General features: G+C 45.3%; 1 protein-coding gene across 2 annotated transcripts; it reads left to right on the top strand.

Moving 5' to 3' along the window:
* Positions 1–9522: 9522 nt before the first annotated feature.
* Positions 9523–20276, top strand: pcdh18b (protocadherin 18b). Of its 2 annotated transcripts, none has more exons than XM_049739880.1 (4): positions 9523–12000; positions 12407–12462; positions 14747–14862; positions 18807–20276. In XM_049739880.1, the coding sequence occupies exons 1-4, from the start codon at positions 9523–9525 to the stop codon at positions 19760–19762; spliced, it is 3606 nt and encodes a 1201-aa protein (XP_049595837.1). In that variant the 3' UTR covers positions 19763–20276. The 2 variants fall into 2 exon arrangements, with proteins under 2 accessions (XP_049595837.1, XP_049595827.1); XM_049739870.1 differs by having other exon boundaries at positions 12374–12462.
* The last annotated feature ends 928 nt before the right edge of the window (positions 20277–21204 follow it).

Genomic DNA, 21204 nt, shown 5'->3' with positions numbered 1-21204 from the left:
TACCAAAGCATTACTGTAATTTGAATTTCAAGAGACGTCAGTGGCACGGTGCGCCGCGCTGCGGCGGTTGTTTACATACAGGACAAACGTACCCACTTACGTACTACCGGCATCATTAGCGGCTTTGTTTCTAAGTGACACGGAGGACGCAGAGATTGAAGGAATTAAGGATTTGGAGTGACCACTGATTGTACTTCTGCTGCTGTGTATGTATGTGTGTGTGTGGGTCTGTATTGTCAATACTCTTATTACACACCGTGTGTGTGTGTGTGCGTGTGTGTGAATGTGAGAGAGAGTATTTTATTGTATAGTACTGCACATGTTTATCAGCATGTTAGTGTTTGAATGACTGCAATGTGTAAGTGTGCATTGTCTATGTTTATGTTGTGAATGAATATGTCAGAGAAAGAAATTGTAAATTCAGTATGAGTAAGTTAGCTGTGTGTGTGTGTGTGTTGTGTGTGTTGTGTGTATGTGTGTGTGAGAAAGAAAGAGATTTATGTCAATGTCTTATTTAAATGTTTTTAGTTAAACTGCACATTGGAGACTGGTCAAACGCAATTTCAAACTTCTGTGGTAACCCTGTTACATAGGATTTTTGACAATAAAGTAAACTTGAACTTGAACTTGAACTTGACATAGAAGGTTTGAAAAACTATTATGGCTTTTACGGACGCTCGGTCCTACTCTACTGAGCTCTCGTTCACCTCCGTGGATCAAAGTCGGGGACCGGCGCTCGGCTGGGTGGCTGTCCGCGGACGGTGCATGGGGCTCGGACATGGCTTGTACGCACGCCCGGTCCCATTGTATGGAGCTCTCTTCCACATCGGTGGCTAGAAGTCCACGCCGCCACACGCTTGGAAGTTTGTTTTGTTAAATAAAGAGCCGTTTACCAAACCCACGTCTTTCCTTGTACTTTGTTAACGCTACAATATAGTTATATAGTAGATCTGTGGAATAACGACGAGGCTGACGTCAGGACGCACGCGCGGCGTTGTTGACAAAGGACGAGGAATTTGATTGATGGATTTAATGATTTAAAGTGCACAGATGGTTTGATAATATTGCTTATATAATAGTTAATTGAAATATAATTTATATATCGTCATAAGGGCCTGTGGAATATTTTGAAGTGCAAGCGCCGTCAGCCGCGCACATCCATTGTTGACAAAGAACGATCGATGGATTTAATGAATTGGAGTGACACCGATGGTTTTATAAACGTGTTATTTATGTAATAGTTCTCCTTAATAACTCTATATGTTACGTCAGGCCCATTCTCAGCTCTTCGTTTGTGTTTGTCACGTTAGCATACCTATCGTTTAGCCTGTTGTTGCTATCGTATCGAACGATCGATGGATTTAATGAATTGGAGTGACACAGATGGTTTTATAAACATGTTATGTATGTAATAGTTGACTTTAATAACTCTATATGTTACGTCAGGCCCGTTCTCAGCTCTTTGTTTGTGTTTGTCACGTTAGCATACCTATCGTTTGGCCTGTTTTTGCTATCGTTTAGCCTTTTGTTGCTCGTTCATGACTGTTCTTGGTGTGGGATTTTGTCGAATAAATTGCCCCCCAAAATGCGACTTATACTCCGGAGCGACTTATATATGGTTTTTTTCACTTTTTGGAGCAATTTATGGCTGGTGCGACTTATACTCCGGAGCGACTTATAGTCCGAAAATTACGGTAGTACTTTTGTAATGTGAGACATTTGAAGAAAAATTGTGTTTATTATCAGCGCTATGATATTATTTCATAATAATAATGATTTTTTCAGTAACAAGAAGAATACAATTTTGGTGTTAAAACACTAATACTGTTTGATACTGTGATACACATGTGATTTATCATCATATCACAGTTGACAACTAAAGTATATAGTAGTTTAAAATACCAGGTCATTTAAGTTGATACATCAGTCTAAACATGCATCCCACCTGGCTCTTCTCTTAATGAACTAAATGTTGAGCCACGGAGGCTGAAGCATGGGCAGAAAATGGGTTCTACTGTCCATTTGATGCAAGTTGTTTCATCGCTGATGTTACTTCTCAGTTTTTAGTCCTTTCCATTATCCTGTTTGCTTTAGTATTTGCTTCTAATACTAGAAGGGCACGGTGGTGCACTGGTGTAGCACGTCCGTCTCACAGTTCAATTCTGGCTCTGGCTCTCCCAAGGGGGGTGTTGCTGTGTCTGTGTGGGTTTCCTCTGGGAAGTCCGGTTTCCTCACACATTCCAAAAACGTGTGGTAGGCCAAATTGCCCGTAGGTGTGTGTGAGTGCGAATGGTTGTTCATCTCTGTTTGCCCTGCCCGATGACTGCTGGGATAGGTTCCAGCTCGCCTGCGACAAGCGATAAGCAGTACAGAAATGGATGTATGTTTCAAGAGCTATACTTCAAATCACTGTGTCTCCTGTTAAGGTCATTGTCTCCACCTGTGTCCCATCCCCCTTGTAAATCGTCTTGGATGTTAATCCAGTTTTGAAAATGTGGGACATGGTGGAGATGTTGGTGTTTACATGCATTTTAACAGTTTGATTCCAATCAATTTATTTATTTATAGATTTATTTTCTTCATGTAGACGTAATGTAAAATGTACTTGAGGAATATAGAAATTATCTTTAATGAAGAGTTTTAATTGCTCAACCTTGATTCTGAACTAGTGTTTCAACAAACCATGTGTAAATAAATATAAGTTGGACTTGCATTTGGGACTTATTTCACTTACCATGCCCTATTGAGCACCTTACATTCCTTCTCTTCTCACACGAGATAACAGAATGGCAATTAGACAGTGCCAGACGCTCACGGGCCTTTACAATCCACACAGCGTACTTGCTCAGCCCCTGCCTACTGAAGCAATAAAGATGTGCAAAATATCTGACTTACAGTATCAGTGAAAACAATACTTTTCCTACTCCTTCCATGCTTTTCTCAAATTTTACAGTTACCACACTGTTTGCAAATTCCAGTATGAGTTCCAGACTCCATTCATGTCACCCACGTCTGGACAGCTTCTCCAAGGGTGGGTGTTTGAGGGGTCTCCGTGCCGCCTCTCCACCTGCTATGCGTCCTTTGTCATCAAGATCTCCTGCTTCATTTCAATGACAAAGTTGTTGAGCCCTTCATGCAGCACCCCCACAAATCCCCTGGAGCTCCTCTTTGTATTTTCATGATCCCTAAGGGCATAACATCCCCATCACCCACCTTGTCTTCTCCACAATTTCGATACAAGGCAACACAAAACTAACAAGTCTGCTCAACACGTTAAATTTGACATTCGTAATAAACACTGCATTATTACATACAAGTATATATGCTTGAATTAATCTATTTAGTGAAAATTGTTTTTGTTCAATTTATTTGAAATATTTTAAGTCCTAATCAAATGATGACTTGTCAATACAAGCAGTGTTTTCAAAAGCATTTTTTTCCAAAATTGGATTTAAAAAAATAAAAAAACATTAAGAAATGCTAAATGACAATACATTTAGATTTGTTAAACATTCCAACATTCATGTTCCAGTTACCATAGCCAGTGTCCATGTGTTTGTTCAGAGGCAGATGGCAATTCAGAGAGCCCGCCCCCACAAGGCAAAAAGAGAAATTTGAAATGCAGATAAAATCCATCACAGGGACACATCCACTAAGTGACGCTGACTCTAAATGATTTACTCAGCGGAGGGCAATGAGAACAGCTACGTCTTAACAGATGGGAATAACACTAAAAGAAGCTTACTTTATCAAATTAAAATGGAGTCTCTAGGGCAGTGGTTCTCAACGGGTGGGTCGAAACCCAGAAGTAGGTCATGGACAGCTAGTAAGGAAATGGGATGTATGTGTATTCTATTGTTGTTGGTTTTTTTTTGGTACAGCATAGAGACAGAGTGGGCAATTTCCCACATGGACTATATTGGGAAAGGGAGAAGTGTAACTTCCCCGCTGCTCTTGTGACTAGTTTACTCTCTAAACAAATACAGTCTCATAAACATCCAGAGCCTCTGGCTGGCAGATGTCATGGCTAGCAACGTGTTTTTGGCGATACACCAAACCCTTAAAATTACCGTATACGGTTGTTTTCAGAGTCTATATTTAAACCCCCTTAACTTTTAATAAGGTAGGTTGAAACTTTGCCACAATCGGAAACTGCGGGCAACAAGGTGAAAACAGAACACCACCACTGATTTCGAAAGCATGATTTGGGAAATTGAGTCTCTCCCAATATGATTGTTACATTGATTGGATACTATAACACTCTTCTCTGATTTTAATCACTGACTAATATATAGCAAAAAAAACAAACAAATCAGAAGTGACATTATAAGACACAGAATGCTTTAATGATTGCTGTCTGTTACTGTTACTGCTGTCTGTGATGGACGGACAACCCTGATCAGAATATGTGGTACCTAAGATTTGACAGGAGCATATTGTATTTACAAAATTCCATTACATCACTGGATTAGAGCAGATTTTATCAGACATGTGATTTTTTTTTTTCTTTCTTTGGTCTCTCGAGAGAGCCTTCATGATTTGCTGAATGCATGGTAATTATGATTTTTGGGCTGTCTGAAGCTCGGACCAGATGGCTTGCTCTATATGGCCAGTTGCTGTCTGAACACAACTGAGTTTGCAGGATGGTAATTTGGTTGGAGGATGTCGGCCTCCAGAATGTATGACCACAAGAGGGGGATTGTGAAGAAAGCACACCTGGGGTCAGCTGTGTGGGTAACTTAGCAACAATACCGTGACCGCCACAATATATTTAATGGCATCTCTATTTTGTCAAAGGAACATTGTAAACGCAGATATGGTAACAAATTAGATTTAAATGTTTTGCTTTATTTATTTTTGCAGAAATGTATATATGTTAGGGTTTTTCAGATTATCCTTATTTTATGATTATGTTGGAATGCAACCGGTAATAAATAACCTACCTTGTCCCATCCTCCACAAGGTCGTAAAACATCCCCTGATATGTTTTGACTAGAGCACAAGGGCTTCCTATTCAGCCTGCTCTTCCCCCCACTCTGTTTCTCTTAATAAATATGTCCTTGCAGTTGGGAGAGTTTAGACCTCCATTCGAACATCGCTGCACGCACAGCGACGAATGGACTCTCCACCTGCAGGTGTCTAAAAAGACTTACTTGTCTCCCGTGTGGTTCTTGCAAAATAAGTTGGAGTGAGCGAATCTCTAACAATATATGTTTCAAAAACCTGTTCTCTGTGGATGTTTAATTCTGTTTGGTTTAAATACGGATCCAAGTTTGCTAGTGAATCTGATTGTTTGCCATTTAACACATTACTGTCCTCACTGTAAGGTACCAATGTGGAATGAGAATTTAAAGTCAAAGTTCTTCCGACAGAGGCAGAATGCTCGTGTGTAAGATGAACATATAATCAAACTACGTCATCTGATGGCGCTGCGGATGGCTGCCACGGTGAGTCGCTCTCTGTTTCTTTGTCTTATTTTGTGTGTTTTCTGTGTCTTCTGCTGTCCATCCCGGATCACTTTTACTAGAGAAGCACTGTTAAACATCGGTCAGTCTTCTTCTGGTATTTTCTCTCCTGTTCTCTCTGATTTAGACTGTTTGTCGGAGATTTTAGCCGGAGCGGCGGTGCTATACAAGCTAGCGCGACGGCGGCGACGCGGAAAACGAGCGGGAGCCCTCGTAAAGCTGAGGCAGAGAGGGTTCCGTTCTGCCCTACCGTCAATTCATCTGGCGAATGTCCGCTCCCTGGCGAACAAGATGGACGAACTGCTGCTCCTCACTTCAAGGAACACGGACTTCAGCAGATCCGCCGCGCTGTGTTTTGTTGAGATGTGGCTTAGCGAACGAACCCCCCACCACGCCATGGAGTTAGCTGGGTTTCGGCTAACGCGTGCAGATCGCAGCGCGGAGCTCTCCGGAAAATCAAAGGGAGGTGGTCTCTGTTTCTACATTAATGAATGTTGGTGTACCGATGTCATGGTGTTGAAAGAGTTTTGCAGCCCTCTCCTAGAAACACTTTTCATAAACTGCCGGCCGTTCTATTCACCACGGGAGTTCTCCTCGATCGTCATGGCGGCTGTTTACATCCCACCACACGAACGTGCGAGTGAAGCCACGCAGATGCTGGCTGACCAGGTGACAGACATGGAGAAACTTCTACAAAATTCACTAATCATTGTTCTGGGTGATCTTAACAGGGCAAACCTCGCACACGAACTCCCCAGATACAGACAGCACATAACGTGTCCCACCAGAGGGGCACAGACACTGGACCACTGCTACACCGTAATTAAGGATGCATACCACTCTGTGGCTCGTGCAGCTTTAGGACTCTCGGACCACTGTCTAGTTCATCTGATCCCTGCCTACAGACAGAAACTAAAAACTTCTAAGCCTGTGGTGAGGACTGTCAGGAAGTGGACAGTGGAGTCAAGGCAGGATCTCCAAGCCTGCTTTGACTGCACCGATTGGAGTGTTTTTGAAGCTGCAAATTCAGACTTGCATGAACTCACTGACACTGTCACATCATACATCAGTTTTTGTGAGGATCTGCGTGTGCAGACTAAGACCTTCTGCACGTACAACAACGACAAACCTTGGTTTACACCGAACCTTAGGAGGCTGCGCACAGTCAAGGAGGAGGCCTACAGGAGCGGCGACCGGGACCTGTTCAAGCAGACCAGAAACACACTGAACCGAGAGGTCAGGAAAGCCAGGAGGTGTTACGGGGAGAGCCTGGAGAGACACCTCTCTGCCAATCCTGATCCCTCAACAGTGTGGAAAGGCCTGCAGAGCATCACGGGCTTCAAGAAACGAACCCCCCTTCCTGTGGAGAGCCCAAGGCTCGCTGACCAGCTAAACAGGTTCTACTGCAGGTTTGATCGGTCCTCCCACACAACGGGACCTCCTGCAGCACAATCCACACAATCCACATACTCACCTCCCCCCACAACTGCTCTGTCCACACCTCCATCACCGTGGCCACCGACTCTCTCTCTTGCAGAGGCCGCGCCCGCACTCCAGATTCGCGAGGAGGAAGTGCGCCAGGTGTTCCGGAGACAAAAGATCAGGAAGGCACCGGGCCCAGACGGCGTGTCACCTTCCTGCTTGAAAGTCTGCGCTGAGCAGCTGGCGCCCACCTTTGCACGGATCTTCAACCGTTCCCTGGAGCTGTGTGAGGTGCCCTCGTGCTTCAAGAGCTCCACCATCGTTCCAGTGGCCAAGAAGCCCGCCATCACAGGTCTGAATGACTATAGACCTGTTGCACTGACATCTGTGGTCATGAAATCTTTCGAGAGGTTAGTACTGAACCACCTGAAGGATGTCACGGGCCCTCTGCTGGACCCCCTCCAGTTTGCCTACATCCTGCAACACCTGGACACCCCAGGAAAGTACGCCAGGATCCTGTTTGTGGACTTCAGCTCGGCGTTCAACACCATCGCTCCTGACATCATCCAACAGAAGCTCATCCAGCTCGCGGTGCCTGCCTCCACCTGTCAGTGGATCACCAGCTTCCTGACCAACAGGAGACAGCGTGTGAGGCTGGGGAGCATCACATCTGACACCCTGACCACCAACACTGAAGCCCCTCAGGGATGCCTCCTCTCCCCACTGCTCTTCTCCCTCTACACCAACGATTTCTCCGCAAGTGACTCTTCCGTGAAGCTCCTGAAGTATGCAGACGACACCACTCTCATCGGATTGATCCATAACGGTGATGAGACTGCGTACAGACAGGAGGTGGAGCGGCTGGTCCACTGGTGCAGCCAAAACCACCTGGACCTGAACCCGCTCAAGACCGTGGAGATGACAGTTGACTTCAGGCGAGGCCCTTCACCACTTTCACCCCTCACTATCCGCAGTAATACTATTCTCTCATCAGACACCTTCAAGTTCCTGGGAACCACAATCTCTCGGGACCTGAAATGGACCGGCCACATAGACTCTGTCCGGAAGAAGGCCCAGCAGAGGCTGTACTTCCTGAGACAGCTCAAGAAGTTCAACCTGCCGCGGGAGCTGCTGAAGACCTTCTACATGCCATCATCCAGTCTGTCCTCTGCACCTCCATCACTGTCTGGTTTGGATCGGCCTCCAAACAAGACAAGCACAGACTGCAACGGACAATAAGGACTGCAGAAAAGATAATTGGAATCAACCTCCCATCTATCCAAGACTTGTACCTGTCCAGGACCAGGAAACGTGCAAGTAACATCTCAACAGACCCTTCGCACCCAGGTTGCAGCCTGTTTGAACTACTCCCCTCCGGACGCCGTTATAGAGCTCTGTACACTAAAACCAGCAGACACAGAGACAGCTTCTTCCCCAGGCTGTCGCTCTGATAAACTCACACCACTCTTAGAGTCTCAGAGTCATTACTGTGCAATAACATCCACACCTTTCCACACCTTTTTTGTCTACACTGTTTGTACTATGTGTCCTCTCTGCATCTATTGCAGCTTGGTCATCCTAGAAGAGGGACCCTCCCATCTGTGGTCTCTTCTCAAGGTTTCTCATTTCCCCTAGCTGGAGTTTTGAGTTTTCCCTTGCCCTCTTGGGAGTTTAAGATCAGTTTAAGATCAGGGGGTGTTTGAGAATATCTTTCGTTCTTCACATGTCCTGAGTGTTGTTGTTAGTCACCTAAATGTTGAACAGAGGCACATTATTTCTGTGAATAATGCATAACGGCATTCAGTGAAAATAAAACTTGCAATGTTAATGACATTGGTGAAACGATTCTAGAATTGCACAGCAGTATCTGCAAAATGTGATCCATGAAAGTATTTGGGTGGTTCAAGTAGTCTCGAATCCTTTCCTTGTTCTTCAGTTTTAACCCACAACAGCCACCTTACAAGACACCATTAGTGGCACCGTCATATCCAGGCTTAAAAACGGTTGTGGATTATCTTTAAATATAGCAGAATCGTTTAATACTTTGTTATAACATACACTGAGTGACATATCCACGTGACCCCCCATGTGTTTTTAGAAGAACGCATAATAGATATAGCAGGCTGATTCTGGAGGAGGCACACAAAGAAAGGGGGAGCTAAATTGGCACACGTCGTGAATAACTAAACCAACAATGTAAACGTGCGCAGGTTTGTCTGATACGTGGCTGCGCACGGAATACGTAATTCTTCCTCCAACCCATTGTTGTGGCACACTTTTAATTCTGAGGTGTGTGTATGTGAGTAGGAGAATCCTGTGCTCTCTTTGTATAAGTTTTTGTTGGGGGGGATGAAGGCTCGCTCGCGTACGCGATCGCCCACACGCACGGACTCGCCCTCTTTCATTCTGCTTCTTTTTGTCCAATTCACTCCCACTCAAGCCACTGGCGAAGAGTGCATGAGGATACGCATACGCAAGAACTGTCGCATTTTAAAACACTAATTTTTCAACGGCGGACTTTTAGTGGATGGTGAACGACGGACGGAGATTTTAAACATGTTCCAATTTTAAATTAGGAAGGGGATTTATTTTCTTCGTTGTTCACCCGCCTCTGTGGAGTCACTGACGCAGTAAAATGGGTGCCAAAGGTAATATGCTCCCTTCTGCTCAACTCAAAGTATTTATTTTGATCGCGGTTTTGAACTCGGTCAGCTGCAAGACTTTAAAATATCAAATTTATGAAGAACAACGAGTGGGGACTGTGATCGCGCGCCTAAAGGATGATGTTGCTGAAGTTTTATCCAAACGACCAAGCTCCGTGTCCTTTCGCTTCTGTGCCCTGCAGCGGGGGAGCACGGCGTTCCTGTCTGTGCGAGAGGCAGACGGAGAGATCAGCATTGGCTCCAAAATCGACCGTGAGAAGCTATGTGAGAAAAATCTGAACTGTTCAATTGAATTTGACGTGGTTACACTGCCGACGGAATATCTGCAGCTATTCCAAGTGGCAGTGCAAGTGTTGGACATAAACGATAATTCCCCGCATTTCTCCCGTGCCATCGTCCCCATTGAGATCTCCGAAAGCGCGTCTGTGGGGACGCGGATCCCGCTGGACGGCGCCTTGGATGCAGACGTTGGGGATAATTCGCTGCACACCTACTTCCTCAGTCCCAACAACTTTTTTAAAATAGACATCAAGACCAGGACAGATGGGGCTAAGTACGCCGAGCTGGTGATGATGCGAGATTTGGACAGGGAAGTGCAGTCCAGCTACCAGTTGCAGCTCACTGCTTCCGATAATGGTGTACCCCCTAAATCTGGTTCCACATTGCTGAAAATTAGCATCGCTGATTCTAATGACAACAGTCCAGCATTCGAAGAGTCGGCATATGTTATTAATTTGCTGGAAAATGATCCTCTTGGGACTCTTCTTATTGATTTAAATGCTACAGATCCAGACGAGGGTACTAATGGAAAAATTGTGTACTCTTTCAGCAGTCACATCTCACCAAAAATCTTAGAAATGTTTAATATAAATCCAGAGAACGGACACATTACACTTATTAAAAAGGTGGACTACGAATCGACTTCGTCCTATGAGCTTGATGTTCAGGCTCAGGATTTGGGCCCAAACTCCATTCCGGGGCTTTGCAAAATTGTTGTGAAAGTGGTGGATGTAAATGATCATAAACCAGAGATAAACATTAACTTGATGACTCCAGGCAAAGAGGAGGTGGCTTACATTTCAGAGGGTGCACCTGTTGACACCTTCATTGCTTTGGTGCGTATTGATGACAGTGACACAGGGCTGAATGGTGAAGTGGTGTGCAGGCTTCATGGCCAAGGTCACTTCAGACTCCAGAAAACATATGAAAAGAACTACATGATCCTTACCAATATTTCATTAGACAGAGAAAAAAGGTCCAAGTATAGCCTCACAGTCATAGCGGAGGACCGAGGCTCCCCAAGCCTCTCCACGATCAAACATTTTACTGTTCAGGTGCTGGATGAAAATGACAATCCTCCTCGTTTTGAGAAGTATCGCTATGAGGTCTTCGAATCTGAGAACAACTCTCCCGGAGCATACCTGATGACAGTGGTGGCCTCGGATGCAGATCTAGGCACCAATGGCCAGGTTACATATGCCATAATTGATGCTCAGGTGCAGGGAAGCTCAATTTCTACATATGTAACCATTGATCCATCAAATGGTGCCATTTACGCCCTGAGGACCTTTGACCATGAAGATGTCAGTCATATTACTTTCACCATCCAGGCAAGTGATGGTGGAAATCCTTCACTTTCAGCCAATACCACCGTCCTTCTTACAGTTTTGGATGAAAATGACAATCCACCCATCATCCACGCACCCTCCCTCCAGAATCACACTGCTGAACTTTCAGTGTGGAAGTATGCATCTCCTGGTGAGTTGATCACAGCGCTTAAAGTCACAGACAGCGATTCTGGTGCCAATGGAGAGGTGAGTTGCTCCATTGTCAGTGGAAATGAAGAAGATCTGTTTATGATGGATGCTGGGCGATGTGAGCTCAGGACCAATGCGAGCTTAGAACAAGTGGCAAGGTACGTGATGGAGGTCAGGCTTGTAGTAGAGGATAGAGGTACCAATCAACTCACCGCTGGGGCCCTCCTCAAAATTACTCTGCAGGAAAATATGGACCTCCACCCCCCTCTCTTTCCCACTGGCTCCAGCCACACCTCGCATGATCTCTCTCACATCATCGTATCTCTCGTGGCAGTTTGCGCTCTGCTGCTTATTGTATTGGTGAAGTTTGCAATAACTCGTTGCACCCAAGAAAAGAAAGACCCAAAGCACAACTACAATTGTCGTGTGGCAGAAAACAGCTACTATCAGAAGAAGCCAACAAGGCACATACACAAGGCAGATATTACCCTGGTCCCAAATGTGAATGGAATTCTTCCTGTCCAGTCCCACCCACACTCCCCGTCAGCCTCGCCCATGCCTGAGAGGGGCACGCGAGGTAGCAGGCAGAGCCATCACATCCGCCAGTCACTTAACAGTCTTGTCACCATTTCCTCTAACCACATGCCAGAGAATTTCACCTTGGATTTGACCCACACAACACCTCCTGTTGAGGTAAGACATGAGTTTTATATTCTGATTTGGTAGCGCAAAGTTTTCCTTGATGAAGTAATACTAAAATGCAGCTTTGTTTCCACCATTTGTCGTTTATCAAAAGAGACACAAGAATATTTGGTTCACAAACAAAATTTTATATCTCATTTTATGTCTTAAGTGCATGTTAAAAATGTCTTTTTGCTGCCCACATTCCATTACCTCCATTCAGTAAGTCATGCCCCCAACCCATTATCCCACACCTTCATTTAACATTGTCTTGTGGTCTTGCTTGTTTGACTCCATTCATTTGTCCCTCTCTTCATTTTTTCCTTTTTTGTTTTTTGTTTATTTCTGTTTTGTCTGTCCCCTGTTTGTTCTCTTGGAATTGTAGCAAGTTTCACAGCTTCTGTCCATGCTCCATCAGGGCCACTACCAGCCACGGCCAAGTTTCAGAGGCAACAAATACATCAGGAGCTACAGGTAATACCTACTAAATTAGAATGGAAATTTGAGGGTACACTTTTACAGTGGTGACCTTATTAGTTTATTATGTGTTGATTATTGTAGAATATACCGATTTTTGTAGCGTATGCAACAATAATAATTGTATTCTGTATGCATATTTGAACAAAAATCCTATTCCTACTTTTTTTTTATTCCACCAACAATGGTGTAAATGTGTGTGTGAGGGCTTTGTCTTCATGTGTCCTATGAACGCTTGGTGACCAGTTCAGGATGTAGCTGCCCTTTTCCCAAACCCAGCTAGAATTGCTAATAAAATTGAACTGAATTTGTATATGTAAGGTGGGTGGTACATTTTTTACGTTGACCTTCAATGGCAAATTAAGTGACCCAATTCACACCTTAATACCACCACACAGACCACAACTTATAAAAAATTAAAATCAAAGCCCGTGGTACTACAGAAAGAGTGAGGCATTCTGCATATTTGAGATGAATACGATCGTCACTAAAGCAAGAAACATAGTGGTTGAATGAAAAAAAAAAAGAATGGAAACGTACAACCTACCTTGGTATCCAATTATTGCCAGTCATGCAGTACAAGAATAGCTCATGGCCTCCTGCAAATATACCAATTTTTTGTAAAACTATACGATCCAAGATTTTACACTAAGTACATTTGTCATTAAACTGAGACAAGATTATTATTTCAGTAATCATACTTTTTATTTATTTTTACATGTTTTCTTTTTTTTTTACAATATTAAAAAAAATAAAAATAAATAAAAATAAAAAATACAAGCGGCCGAAATGAGTTTTCTCCGCAGGATCTCCCTTAGAGATAGGGTGAGAAGCTCGGTCATCCGGGAGAGACTCGGAGTAGAGTCGCTACTCCTCCACGTTGAGAGGAGCCAGATGAGGTGACTCGGGCATCTCATCAGGATGCCTCCTGGACGCCTCCATGGGGTGGTGTTCCAGGCATGTCCCATCGGTAGGAGACCTCGGGGATGACCCAGGACGCGCTGGAGAGACTGTCTCTCAGCTGGCCTGGGAATGCCTTGGGATCCCCCGGGATGAAGTGGCTGGGGGGAGGGAAGTCTGGGAGTCCCTCCTGAAGCTGCTGCCCCCGCAACCCGACCCCGGATAAGCGGAAGAAGATGGATGGATGGATGGAATATTACAACATCATAATCAGTAGCGGTTTTTGGCATGGGCAACATGAACGGGCTGCTCAAGGCAGCATTATTTTATGTCACGTGCCCCCTCTACCCCTTAATGAGATTATAAATATAGGCCTAAAATTCCAGCACATTTTCTGAATTGTGTCAAATGGGTGATACAAAGCTATTACGTCATCCCCAGGTTACGTGAAACTGGTTTAGTCTCCTCTTCACCTCTGAGTGAGTGACAGTGTTGGGGGATGGGAAAACTATCAAGTGTTGTGCTTGTCAAGTGCCAAATAAATGAGGGACAGAAAAAAGTCAAAGCCATCATTCTTAGTTTTTATCAATTATTCCTGTTCTCCTCCAATTTCATGTATAGTCTATACAAACTGATAACTGCAATGTTCAGAATTGTCCCATAGTCTGTACACTTTAAAAAGTGTTTCCTTGAAACAAATGAGATGCACTTTAATTTCAGAATTTCAGATGTAAAATGTTGTTTACATCCAAATCAGTACCAAACGACAATTTAAAATAGATGAAATTAGAAAAATCAACTTTCCAGCTGTTGAAATGGTCCTAATCATGGCTGTCTCAATTGATCCCCATTCAGAGTTAGTGGTTGAAGAAATTCCTTTACTCATAATGCACCACACCACCCGGAGATCTGCAAAAGGTCTATTGAATAGGAGAAGCCTCAAAGGCAGTAGGATTTTGGAGGCAAGATGTGTCCCGCTGCAAAATGATTGGCTGCCACATTGTGGGATGTGGCGTAGATGTCATGTCCTGCCTAAACTCTCAAGTTGTGGCACCAAATAGCGTAGCGCTCATGAGGGAGGAAAACAAAAATTAGTTGTGCGAATGAATCACACGCAGACAAACTGAATCTAAACTGTTGAGCCGAACAGTTTTGAAGGTTCCACCCCTACAACACAACTGTCATAATCCATTGAATGTGGGCTACCAGTGGAACCTCTGATTGGTTTTAACCATTATGCTGCATAATGTTACATTACCTTTATATCAACAAATAACCTCAAAGTGTTTCCCTCGTTTTTAGTAGCAAAGAGTTTTTAATAATAAGAATAATTAGCCATTGTTTCATGACAATTGTAACAGATGTTTTTTTTCCCACTCAGATATGCCCTGAATGAGATGGATAAATTCAGTCTCAAAGATAGTGGTCGTGGGGACAGTGATGCAGGCGACAGCGACTACGAGCCTGGCAGGGACTCGCCTTTGGATAGACTCCTAGGTGAGGGACTTGCTGAGCTTTATGCACCTCATCTCTTTATTATTATTTTATTTTATTTTGTAGTTATATTTACATTTTCACAATTGCTGGGCCTTACTGGGCTAACCTGGGACCTTGGGTGTACAATATTTTGAGCTATATCATATCGAAATATGTTGTTGGTATGACAAAGATTCTTTAACTCCTTGAAAATTCAACTTTAAATGTAACTTGGAAGCAAAATCAGAAAATGAATTAGCAATAAAGTAATATAACATGCAAAATTATTATCAATAAAGAACTATGAATAAAACTGAATACCATCTGTTCCTGCTGTGCTTGTAATGTGATGCCGTTCATGCAAAGACTACCGTATTTGCCGGTGTACAGGTCGACTTGGTGTATAAGTCGACCCCTTAAAATTCGAAGGAAATTTACGATTTTATGATATATCCTTTGTATAAGTCAAGCTCAATTGTTGCATTATATTAAACTTCATCCATCCATCCATTTTCTGAACCGCTTAGTCCCCACGGGGGTCGCGGGCGTGCTGGAGCCTATCCCAGCCGTCATCGGGCAGTAGGCGGGGGACACCCTGAACTGGTTGCCAGCCAATCGCAGGGCACACAGAGACAGACAACCAATCGCACTCACACTCACACCTAGGGACAATTTGGAGTCTTCAATCGGCCTACCAAGCATGTTTTTGGAATGTGGGAGGAAACCGGAGTGCCCGGAGAAAACCCACGCGGGCCCGGGGAGAACATGCAAACTCCACACAGGGAGGGCCGGAGGTGGAATCGAACCCGCACCCTCCTAACTGTGAGGCGGACGTGCTACCCAGTGCACCACCGAGCCGCCATATATATTAAACTTCAAAATTCAATATGCGAAATGTATTGACGAAATGTGTTCAAATTCCGGGAGGCCGTGCGCATGCGGCTGTTTATAAGCACCGCGGAGGAGATCGCGGAGCCTCATTCGACTTCCAGCGGCCGGCGAGCTCGCGCACGCCACCCGGCACCAACGGGAGGCCGGAAATAGCTCCAAGCCGAGCGGATCGGCACTTTATAAGCACCGCGGAGGAGATCGCGGAGCCTCATTCGACTTCCAGCGGCCGGCGAGCTCGCGCACCCGCCCGGCACATCCGGGAGGCCGTGCGCACGCGCCAAGTGGCCGAAAATAGCCCCCGCCGAGCGGATCGGCTGTTTATAAGCACCGCGGAGGAGATCGCGGAGCCTCATTCGACTTCCAGCGGGCCGCGCACTCGCGCACGCCGCCCGGCACATCCGGGAGGCCGTGCGCACGCGCCGAGTGGCCGAAAATAGCCCCCGCCGAGCGGATCGGCTGTTTATAAGCACCGCGGAGGAGATCGCTGAGCCTCATTCGACTTCCAGCGGGCCGCGCACTCGCGCACGCCGCCCGGCACATCCGGGAGGCCGTGCGCACGCGCCGAGTGGCCGAAAATAGCCCCCGCCGAGCGGATCGGCTGTTTATAAGCACCGCGGAGGAGATCGCTGAGCCTCATTCGACTTCCAGCGGGCCGCGCACTCGCGCACGCCGCCCGGCACATCCGGGAGGCCGTGCGCACGCGCCGAGTGGCCGAAAATAGCCCCCGCCGAGCGGATCGGCTGTTTATAAGCACCGCGGAGGAGATCGCTGAGCCTCATTCGACTTCCAGCGGGCCGCGCACTCGCGCACGCCGCCCGGTTCAAATTTTCTAAGTGCAACGCACAATGAGATGCATGAGAAACGGCCTTGGTTACCATCACATTTGAAGCGATGAATACGAAGTTAAATTTTATGACTCGGTGTATAAGTCGAGGTCGATTTTTTTCGGTCGATTTTGGATCGAAAAAGGTCGACCAATACACCGGCAAATACGGTATATACAATGAGATAGGAAGAGTAGAAGACAAGTTTGCGTGTGGTTTAGGCTTGAATGACATCCCTGCTTTTGTTATCTGACTCAGGCCGAAATTTAAGGAAAATAGTCAGTTTCGTTTGTGCTGGTTTGTGCCGTAAAAATCTTCGTTTGTGCTGCAACGTTTTTTTTTAGTTATGAAAGATTATTTTATTGGTCAATCAGAGTTCACCCAGCCCCCCATCTGCTCCAAATGAACCCAAAATGGTACCGTTCGTTTGTGCTTCGTTTGTGCTGCTACGGTTTCGTAGATATTACACATTTAATTTATAGCGATGACGTCTCTCAACCCCCCATTTACTTCCAAATTGAACCAAAATGGTACCGTCCGATTGTGCTTCGTTTGTGCCGCAAAATTTTTTGTTTGTGCTGCTACGGTTTCATAGATATTGCACATTTAATTTATAGCGATGACGTCACTCAGCCCCCCATTTACTTCCAAAAGGACCCAAAATGGTACCGTTCGTTTGTGCTGCAAAAACTTTCATTTGTGCTGCTACGGTTTCGTAGATATTGCACATTTAATCTATAGCGATGACGTCACGTAGCCCCTCCCCCGATTCACTTCCAAATGGATCCAAAATGGTACTGTTCGTTCGTGCTTCGTTTGCGCTGGTTTGTGCCGCAAAAAATTGTGTTTGTGCTGCGACGGTTTTGTAGATATTACACATTTAATTCATAGCAATTTTTTGACTAACCAATTCCAAGCTTAATCATTCTGTCATTCATTCTTGCATCCTGTTTGCCATTTATTTCCTTGAGCATCAAGTCAAAGGTCTCCAGAGTGGGCAACCGTCCACTCTCCGCGTCAGAATATGAATGAGAGTTGAGGCTCCTCAGGCCATGGATTGCCAGAAGGGGCTCCATGATGGGCTCCTTCAGAAACTCTGAAAATGTAGAGAAATAAAACTAAAACTCACTTAAATTACTGCAGCAATGACCTTTTATTTAATGACTAATGCCTACAAAAAAAAAAACTCTTACTTTTCCCTGTGATGGACTCTCACTTCCTAGCTGTTAAAGAATGAAGCAAGATTCAAATGAACCATTTTCCAATGATAAACTTTGCCCTGTTTGAAAAAAAAAAAACGATGGCATTCTGTCTGCATGGATGAGAACGGCAAATGATAAAAAAAACACTGAAAAGTAGCCGGAGTCTGGGGGCCGCATGCCAAACTGGGGGAGCCAAAGGCCCCCCATTGGGGGGGGCTGTGCTCCCCCCCACTTGCAGCAGGGGCCCAGGGGCCGCAGGCCCCCCCGTATGAGGGCCGCAGTGGGCCAGGGCCCACAGGCCCCCAATGGGGGCTGCAGGGGCCACAGGCCACTATTGGGGGCCACAGGGCCTACAGGTCCCCATTGGGGGCCGCAGGGGGCCAGGGGCAATGCCTCGGAGGGGCTCGGGGGCAAAGCTCCCTGGAAACTCCTGGATTTTGGCAGTATAGCAACCCCAAAACCATTAATTTCATCACTCAATTTCAACAGGTTTGTTAAAAAATATATTTCTGCTTGGTGGGCTACCAAGGTGAATATAATACAGTCAAGCCTCGTTTTTAGACCACAATCCGTTCCAGAAGTAGTACCGAACCCCATCAGTTTCATATGCGCATTCACCAAACCCCTCTTTTGGGGGGGTAATGACATACCAGCAAATCAGTGTGACTTCTGCTGTTGCCTTTGCAAGACCAGTTCAGATATGCATTATCGCGGATTTACACGACATTCAGGGGGGGGGGGGGGGGGGGGGGAATAGCATACCAGCTCTGCCGAACCCCTAGGGTTCGATCGACCCTAACCCTAACCACTGCTTTAGATACATTGCTATTTTTCTTTTATGCTTTGACAATTCAGTTTTAGAAAAATCACGTTAGAGGTTTTCTTTTTTTTTTCTTTTAACAAAAATATGATAAGATTTAGTTCAAGAAATAAAAGTCAAAACATACATTATTATACATGCACTTTGATTACATACAGTACTATGTATATTTAGGCTATGTCTCCTGATTTCTTACAATTATTTCCCACTTTTTTTTCCCCCTCCCAGCTATGAGGCTCTGCACTGAGGAATGTCGCATACTAGGACATTCAGATCAGTGCTGGATGCCCCCACATGCGTCCCCAGCATCATCCTCCTCTGACTACCAAAGCAATCTCTACATTGCAGGAGAGAAAGTCTGCCAATCCACTGACCAGTCCCTGGAAAAGACTCTTCAACCGTGCATCGAAAATGGATCTGGCCGAAACCAAAACTTCTCTACATTTGGAAAACATCCGCGCAGAGAGAGCACTGGGGAAGAAGAAGTTGAAGATGATGGTGGGGATGAGACCAGAGATGAAGACCTTGGTGGAACTTCATCGTTCCTTTCGGAAATGAGCAGTGTTCTCCAGCGCCTGCTTCCCCAGGGTTTAGATTCATATATCCAAGTGAAAGAGAACCAGAAGGGGACTAGCCTCAGTGGTATTGGCGTACCAATGACTGGATCTTTAGATCGGAGGAGGAGTCATCTTCCAAGCAAGGCCAACCCCTCTGTCCACCAACAGGATGTGGCAGCCTGGGCTGCCAATACTCATTTCCAGAATCCAGGAAGTGGCATTATTCCATCTGGTCACCATCAGGGAGGCAGCTACCCCACTCTGAAACCCAGCACCAAGCTCAGCAGTCAGAGCAACATTCACAATAACTCACAGGCACTAAAAAACAGCCTGCAGAATAGCAACAACCCCAAATCACACAGCAGCGCCTTGCTCACAGCAAGAGTCAGCCCCACTATAATGCAACCTTCTCAGGCTCCTGTGCTAATACCGGTGGGCCTTTCTGGCCCATCATCCAAGTGGCTTCCTGCTATGGAGGAAATTCCAGAAAACTATGAAGAGGACGATTTTGAGACTGTACTGAGCCACCGACACGGAAAACGCACTGACAGCCACCAGGAGCTTGTGGATGCCAGTGAGTTGGTGGCTGAGATAAATAAACTTCTCCAGGATGTCCGACAGAGCTAGACTCCTGTTTATTATTTATGTCTATGTAGTTACCACGTAGTAGTTACACCTTTACCATCTGACTAAAAATTGACCGAGAGTGGTTGACAAATGAAAAGAGTGTAAAATCACAAGAGATGTGTAATTGTCAAGTAGCATTTCTAATGTAGTTATTGCTATTTTAATGCTAAATATGCCAAACATATTTTTAAACATTGGATGGTACACAATGTACATTAACCGGCTGTATTTATCTTTGTATTTCAAAAATACATTTTTAACTTATATTTATATTAAAAATGTAAATACATTCAACCAAAGGTCTATTTTTATATATTGAATGCATGTTGAGTCCAAAACATTGACTCAAGACTAACCTGTGATCGACATTCTGCCTATTTAAGTTGTTTTTGTATTGCAAGTTTTTATTATTATTATTAATTATTATTATTATTATTATTATTATGTACAATAAGATGTTATTCGACTTGTATAGTCTGTGGAAAGAGACCACAAATAAAATGCAATACTGTAACTGTCACGCGCCAGTGTCATTCAGCCGCGCCCCCCCACTCACCAGGATCACTGTCACCTGTCGCGGGCTCATTGGGAGCACTATATTAGCGCAGCCAGCGCAACAATCCTTGTCAGCTTGTCTCGTGATGTCTCCGTGCACACCGGTCCTTGGAAGATTGATTCCCCGTTTCTGTATGATTCGGTCCTGTTCCTGTCTGTCCAGTGCTACCTTGTCAGTCCGCAGTTGCTCTCCTTGGAGATCACCCGTCCGCCACGTCCAGTCCTCGCCAGCGCGAAGTCCAGCCGCCAGCTCCTTCCCCTGGCTTGCCATCCGGCTAGCCCAGGTATGGGCAAACTACGGCCCGCGGGCCACATCCGGCCCACGGGACCGTTTAATCCGTCCCGCCAACCCTAAATAAATTGTATTATTAAAAAAAAAAATTTCGGTCATTTTGCCTGCAATGACTGCGTTTCCCCAGTAGATGGGGAACCACTCGCCTGCGCATTTACTACCGGAAGCCGTGTCAAAAAGCTCGGTGCACACTCACAAGTCCGTGTACATACTCAGTAGTACGAAAATGGCGCACTCGCGCTCTATTTGTATCAGTGCCGAATTTAGAGCGTGGGCTGTGACGACAGCATTCTTGTAATTTGTGCGCTGAGCTTTCGGATACAGTTTTACGCTAAAGCCACCCACAAACCTTCCCCTGGAATCCTTCCATTAAAATGAGTCGCCCAAGGAAAAGCAAGGTGGACACTGAGTGCCGAGTGTTTAAAAAGAGTGGCCAATTTGGCTCGACGTACGCGACGTGACGTTCAGCCACATGAACATCAACCCGTCACAGATCTAGGTAAACGGACCAACACCTCGGATCTCTCCTAAGAATTGCCACAACAAATTTCAATCCAGACTATGACACACTAGCAAAAAAAGGGAGACCAACAAC

The sequence above is a fragment of the Syngnathus scovelli genome, chromosome 1 (assembly GCF_024217435.2).
Source record: "Syngnathus scovelli strain Florida chromosome 1, RoL_Ssco_1.2, whole genome shotgun sequence".
In the NCBI taxonomy this organism is placed as follows: domain Eukaryota; kingdom Metazoa; phylum Chordata; class Actinopteri; order Syngnathiformes; family Syngnathidae; genus Syngnathus; species Syngnathus scovelli.
This window is presented reverse-complemented; position numbering and strand designations above follow the sequence as displayed.

What these genes read in the sequence shown, in the direction of transcription:
- pcdh18b (XM_049739870.1), top strand. Translation starts at nt 9,523, where the DNA reads ATGGGTGCCAAAGGTAATATGCTCCCTTCTGCTCAACTCAAAGTATTT. An exon ending in ACACAACACCTCCTGTTGAG is followed by an intron (nt 12,001 to 12,373) that starts GTAAGACATGAG and finishes TTGGAATTGTAG; the next exon opens with CAAGTTTCACAGCTTCTGTC. An exon ending in GCCTTTGGATAGACTCCTAG is followed by an intron (nt 14,863 to 18,806) that starts GTGAGGGACTTG and finishes TCCCCCTCCCAG; the next exon opens with CTATGAGGCTCTGCACTGAG.